We start from the raw sequence: 6634 nt of genomic DNA, 5'->3' as shown, positions 1-6634 counted from the left end.
CGCAGTGGTCGAGGCCCGCCGCGTGCCCGACCTCATGAGCCGCCACAAGGAACAGGCTGTATCCTAGAGGGAGGAGGGAGCCTGAGCTTGAGACCCGGCCTGGGCCGCAGCGCCTGCCTCCGCACCACCCCGGCCTCGGAACCCCGCCCACCTCGGTCCGGGCAGAAGCCCCACTTCTTGTCACTGTCGAAGTTCGAGGTAGTGGCGCACCAGAGAAGCCCATCTCTGCGGCCCTCGCTGGTACAACTCGAGTACTCCTTGCCCAGGAAGACGAAGGGGAAGACGCACTGCTCTCCAGGAGAGTTGCCCCCGGTCACAGTTGAGTCGGCTGGAGAGAACCAGGGTCTTGGGTGAGCGGGTGGGTGGGTCCATTAAGGAGCTAAGAAGGGTGGGCCCCAGGAGCTAGAAAATCGTGGTGGTCTATTTTTAAAACCTAGGGGGCGCTGTGGAGCTGCGCCACGGCCCGGCAGGACTAGTGGGCGGGGCTTGGGACATCCGACCAAGGAGCAGCCCGCTGAGCAAAAGAGGCGGAGCGTCGCCGGATGGGCGGGGCAACTGGAAGCCGGCGGGAAGGAAGTGGTGGTGGTGGGCGGAGTTACAGGGTCCTGAGGACCAATGAGGAGTGGAAAAACAAACTGGTGGGTGTAAGAGCCTTGTTTCGGGGACCAGTGCTTGATGAGAGGGCAGGGCGGAATCTGGTGGGCGGGGCGGGGGTACCTCGGGTCGGGCAGAAGCCGTAGAGCTTGTCCTGGTCGTAGTTGGCGGTGGTGGCGCACCAGCGGTAGCCGTCGGAGCGACCATCGGTGGTGCAAGCAGAGTAGGAGCGGCCCTCGAAGATGAACGGAAACTGGCAGGGCTCGCCGTTCGCATTGCCGTCCTGGGTGTAGAGTGCTGGGGAACCACACCGTTACCCCCAAGTTCCACTCCTTTGCCCCACAGACTGCATGCCATCCCTCCTCTCTTTATTTCACAGATCAGGACACTGAGCCCAGAGGGCAAGAATATGACTTGCAAGCCACACTAGTGACAGAGCGAGGATTAGAACCCAGGATTCTGGGTCATCACAGGTAGTGGGCACCCCATCCCGTGCCGTGACCCCACACTCACTCTCGCTGGGGCAGAAGCCAAACTGGCGGTCCTTATCGTAGTCAGCCGTGGTGCTGCACCAGAGCATTCCGTCGGAACGGCCGTCTGTGGTACAGGCAGAGTAGGTGCGCCCCTCGAAGGTGAAAGGGAAATGGCAGGGGGCGCCATTTGCGTTTCCAAAGTGGGTCTGAACCACTGTGGGAAAAGGGGGGACCGGAGTGAATGAGGCTGGCGATAGGGTGAGAGGAGGAAATCCGGAATGGGGCAGCTCAGGACCTCACCGACGCCCTCGCCTAGCGTCCACAACTCTTCATCATCGAAGTGGGCGTCTCCCTGAATGCCAGGGCCAGGAGGAAAGGCATGTGCCAGGAGCCCGTCCTTCCCGTCGAAAGGATACCCGTCTCCGTGTTCTGCAGAAACAGGTGGTGAGGAAGCGAGTGAGCTGAGTTCTGCAGGGCAGATTGCGTGCTGCCCAAGGGCTCCGAGCCCAGAGCGGCTGAAATCCTTCCTGCACGCAGCTCTCCTAATCTTGCACTCTGTCCAGCAGGAGCGGGCGCCTTGTGACCAAGCGGGGCCAGGGCTGCTGGGGCCGGCAAGAGAAGGCCGGGTCTCTGCCTCCTGTACACTATTCATGGTCCTCCCTCCCCTGGCCAGTCCAGGATTCCTGGCTTTCCCCTTCTCGCGTTCTCACCTGCGACTCCAAACTGGATGACAATGTCGGCCTCCTGGCCGTACACACGAGTGAATCTGAGCGGCGTCACTGCGCTCCACACCGCGAAAGCGCGAGCAAAGGCGTCGTCGATCACGTCGCGCGGTAAGTCTTCCGAGTAGTTTTGAATCCTGCAGGGGAAAAGCACGAGGATACAGGCCAGAAGTGAGAGGGCGGAGCGGGACAACTGCAAGGACCCTTGTCTCCGAGGTTTCGGCAAATGCAACGCTCCCTGCGGCCCACACTTCCATCCATAAGCACTTTCCGCCGCACTTTCCCGTCCTGCGTTTCAGCCCTTAGAAGGGCCCTGACAAGGGGGTCTGAAACGGAGGCTCAGAGGTGGAGCTACTCGAGGCAGGCGAAGTAAGGAAACTCCGGTCTAGAGTAAGAGCGCACGTTTGCCCGCATGCGCTCCCGGCCCCGCCTCCCTACCCACCCAGCCTGCCGCTCACCAGTAGGTGATGTCGTGGTGGTGCCACTTGAGGTCGCCCTCGAAGGTTTGGAATTTGCCCAGGTCTGGGACCCCGCAGCGAGGGGTACGCATGGCTTTCAGGGTGGCGCTGTCCAGCTCACCGGTCTCGGGCAGGGACAGCTGCTTCTGGAGAAGCAGCAGCGCTGAACGCAGGGACAGATTCTCCCCGCGCATCTCGGCCACTCGAGTGTACCCATAGCGATACAGGTATTCCTGTGGGCAGAGGAGCAGAGACATCCCTGAGCCCTGACCCGCTTTCTCTGCCCTTCTGGGCTAGGACTCTACCTCTCCAGGTGATCACTGCTTTCTACCTGCGAGTCTACCCTCCCTTAGACATCCTCAGCTCCTTCTAGCCTCTGGGTGCCTCTAGCCACTGCCTGCTCCAGGGCCCCCTAGGGCTTATCCTGACCATTCCCAGGTCATGCGCACCCAGAACCCTCCGATGCCCCCCACCCCACACCATTTCCCATTGCAGCCTACACCATTTTCCCCTAAGAAATCTGCATCGCCTATCATTGTCTTGAACTGCCACAGGACACCACCCCTGCCCCCCACGTGGTACCCAACCCTGGACACCTCTGTTCTCTGGATGTGTTCATCACCTTCAACGCACCCCTGAAGCATCTCCTCCAAGGTTCCATGCCCTCTCTCAGACACTCACTCAACACCCCAGTCCTAGACTGAGGTGTTGACCTACCTCTGCCAGCTGCCTGTCGGTGAGATTGGTTTTCAGGTCTCTTGGGAAGACCACAAAAGTGGGCTGGTGCCGTGGAGGGGCAGCGGAGCAGCAGCCCAGCACCAGAAGTGCCAGACCCAGGGGCTGCCAGCTACTCATGGTGAGGGTGACAGGTCTGGCTGCAGCTGTTCCTGTGGGGGCTTTAAGGAGGTGCTACCAACTGGATCCGTGACTCCGCCCCCCCCAGGGGTGCTGACTCAGGGGATAGTGTGTGTGTGTGTGTGTGTGTGTGTGTGTGCGTGTGCTGGGCAGCCCCAGCATGAGAAGCAAAGAAAGAGCTTACACCATCTCCTCCTCTCTTCTACCCACAGTCCCCACTGCAGAGTCAGGCAGGACCCCAGACCCGCAGGAAACCACAGGCCTCACGGGAGGGGTTGGGTTTTGCAAACTGCAGGCCTTGTGAGAAAGGGAGGGAGGAGGCCGAGGCTGGAGGACTCCCCCAGTCCCGTTCTGAAGGCCCTAAGTGGGCAGCCAGGGGCAGAGATGAAAGAATCCCTAAGACCCCTTTCTGAATCTAGTGATTCCCCCCCACACACACCCTTCTGGTCCCTCTGCAATCCCCAGCCCTGGTCAGAGCCCCTCCCCACACTCCAGGCTCTGTGCTCTTTCGCCTCCCTGACAGCCTTCCTTGACTCAGCTTCCTCCCTGCTCCACTCCAGGAATTGGGGAATTCCACTGGGCAACTCCCAGGGCTTCAGCAGGGTGTCTTCAGGATAGTAAAGGGGAGAATTTGAGGCTTCTGGAACTGAGCAGGCAGCTTCACCCTTCCTTCAGGGCCTCAGGCAAATGTCCTCACCACTCTGAATTTGTTTTCTCAGCTGTGAAAAAAGGCCCTTTGTTCCGAAACTGATGTGAGGGTAAACTGAGATGAACACGTAATATGCTTAGTACCATGTATGCTGAAAACCCACAATTGATGACGGAGGTTGCTTTTAATGGTCCAGGCCAAGACAGTGATTCTGACCTGTAATCGGGAGACTGGGGCCTTGGGCTTTAAGCCACTGTATGACCTGGAATAGATGCCCTCTGCTTTCTGGGCTTCGAATTCTTTACTGAAAGTTACAAGGGAAGAGTGATCTCTAGGAGCCCTCCCAGTTCTGCTACATCCCACCAGCCAAAGCTCCCAGCTATCCCCACTTATCCAATAGCCAGCAGCCTCCTTCCCTCCCTCCCTTTGACCACCGTCTTGTCTTCTGGTCCAGTCAGTGTGCTTGGGAAGAACAATGGTAACGATTCAACAGACTGTTTAAAGTGCCTACTGTGTGCCAGCCACTTTACATACTTGCCTAATAAATGAGTCTGAGCGATGGAGACAATTAACATCCTTTCTAGTGAAATCGATGCTCTAAAGTTTACTAATTAATGAGCATCTGCTTTGGAGTCATGCAGTCCTGGATTTCGGTCCCAACTCTGCTATTTCCCAGCTGTGTAGCCGGGGTAGGTCACTTCTGAGCCTTAATCATAATGCATTTAGGGTTTTTGTTTGTTTCTTCTATAGGGTCCATGTGTTTGCCAGAGATGGGGTGGGGGAGGGCAGTGGGTAGTGAGAAACCACCACTGCCACCCCAGGAGGGATGGCCATGCTGCATTCCCTTCTCCTCCATTCTCATCTTGGGATTTGGGGCATGCACACACAGGTGCTCTGTGTGATTCTCAAGCCACCAGGTCTGGGACTTGAACTGCAAAACTGGCCATGTGGGATCCAGTGCCTTAATCTCATTCTGCTGGCCCATAATGCATTTTTTTTTGCATATTTCTTTCTATTTTCCATGAATGAGAGAGAGAGAGAGAGAGGGACGGAGACAGAGAGATATAGGTACCCCCTCGGTCTTCACACCATGATCCGGCTTCGGCCAGCCCCAGGTCATGGACATATGCACTCGCTGCATGTTCAGAGTGTTCTCCAGGCATGAACATAGGACCTTCCCATGTGGCCTGCCTCTCGGGGCACTGTGTTATCACTGCACCACCAAATGGCCCCCAGTAATGCTTTTTATATATATATATATATTTTCTATGTTGAGCACTGTGATGATCTCTCTATACAAGCTCTCATGTCATCCTCACTTTCTGAGATTGCTTTAATGAGTACCCCCTGATTTTCAGAAAGGAAACTGAGGCTCAGAGCCTGTGGTCGCACAGCAAGTTAACACACAGAACCAGGATTCATGCCTAGGGCTGGCTAGTTCCGAAGCTTTTCATCTTTATTGCCAGCTATAGGGAACTGAGATGAATGCAGATGGAGTAGAGGAATGGAACAGGGTTGGGGGGGACGATGGGGACTTAAATCCCGGAGCCTTCTCTTGATCTCTTGCTACCCACCAAAGACAAAAGAGGAGGCTCAGGCCTTTGATGAATTAGAGGCGAGAACAGGACTTTCTGAGATTGCTTTAATGAGTACCCCCTGATTTTCAGAAAGGAAACTGAGGCTCAGAGCCTGTGGTCGCACAGCAAGTTAACACACAGAACCAGGATTCATGCCTAGGGCTGGCTAGTTCCGAAGCTTTTCATCTTTATTGCCAGCTATAGGGAACTGAGATGAATGCAGATGGAGTAGAGGAATGGAACAGGGTTGGGGGGGACGATGGGGACTTAAATCCCGGAGCCTTCTCTTGATCTCTTGCTACCCACCAAAGACAAAAGAGGAGGCTCAGGCCTTTGATGAATTAGAGGCGAGAACAGGGACCGGGGGGAGCCATAGTCAAGCCCTGAGAGTATGAGGTCATAGAGCATTATGACTTTAGAGACTAAAACAAATGAAGAGATCCTCCAATCCAGATCTCCATCTGGGTTACAGATATGGGATGCAGGAGAATCCAGCTTGCTTTCAGTGGTCCAGAATAGATTGTTTACGTCTGTGGTCACCGCATTTCTCAAACTCGGCACTATTGATATCTGGGATTGGGTCATTCTTTGTTTGCAGGGCTGTCCTGTGCATTGGTAAGGAGCACCTCCAGCCACTGTACCTTCTCGTTGCCAATAGCACCTCCCCCCGACAGTTGTGTCAACCAGAAATGTTGCCAAACATTGCCAAATGTCCTTTGGGCGAGTGGTAGGGGCAGAATCATCCCCAGCAGAGAATCACTGGTATATGTTCATGTTTCTATGGAAAGGAGTCAAAAGTTTTTTTCCTTTTTAAAAATTTTATTTGTTTTAATTTTTTTGTTATTATTATTTATTTTGTAATGTTACCACAAAGAGACAGACAGAGAGAGAGAGAAAGAGAAAGTAAGAAAGCAAGCTGCCAGGTCTGAGTCTCAAACTGCTGTCAGTCATGTGGGAGTCCAGTATCTTAACCACCACACCTGCCAGCCCCAAAACTTTTATTTTTCTTTGTCATTATTTTTATTTTTTATGTCCAGAGTTTGTAAGACAAGGGCCAGAACTTCCTTCCAAACACAAAAATGTTGTAAATTCTCAGTTGGCTAGTGAGGCCAATAGGGGTACTTATCTAATGTGGTTTCTGGGAAGACTTCATTCAGGTCCTCAGTGGTTATCTTACCACATGGAATTACGTTCTTCATCTTCTCCAGCTGGTTCAGATATTCTTCAATCCTGGCCTTTTGAGACTGACACACACTCAGCACAGCTTTTTTTTTTTTTTTTTTTTTTGGGGAGATTTTTCTTGTAT

The 6634-nt window shown here is 54.2% G+C and overlaps 1 protein-coding gene across 1 annotated transcript in view; it reads right to left on the bottom strand.

Annotated features, from left to right (window-relative positions):
* The window catches only part of MMP9 (matrix metallopeptidase 9), a 7944-nt gene extending 4809 nt beyond the window's left edge, over positions 1 to 3135 (bottom strand). The window contains 7 exon segments of the mRNA XM_006158536.3: positions 152 to 328; positions 718 to 891; positions 1108 to 1281; positions 1368 to 1496; positions 1778 to 1926; positions 2248 to 2480; positions 2965 to 3135. Of these exon segments, the coding sequence (XP_006158598.2) occupies positions 152 to 328; positions 718 to 891; positions 1108 to 1281; positions 1368 to 1496; positions 1778 to 1926; positions 2248 to 2480; positions 2965 to 3102 (1174 nt within the window). The 5' untranslated portion in view covers positions 3103 to 3135.
* Positions 3136 to 6634: the final 3499 nt, after the last annotated feature.

Source organism: Tupaia chinensis, unplaced genomic scaffold (genome assembly GCF_000334495.1).
Source record: "Tupaia chinensis unplaced genomic scaffold, TupChi_1.0 Scaffold000602_1, whole genome shotgun sequence".
In the NCBI taxonomy this organism is placed as follows: domain Eukaryota; kingdom Metazoa; phylum Chordata; class Mammalia; order Scandentia; family Tupaiidae; genus Tupaia; species Tupaia belangeri.
The sequence above is the reverse complement of the archived record's forward strand: the minus strand, read 5'-3'. Positions and strand labels throughout refer to the sequence as shown.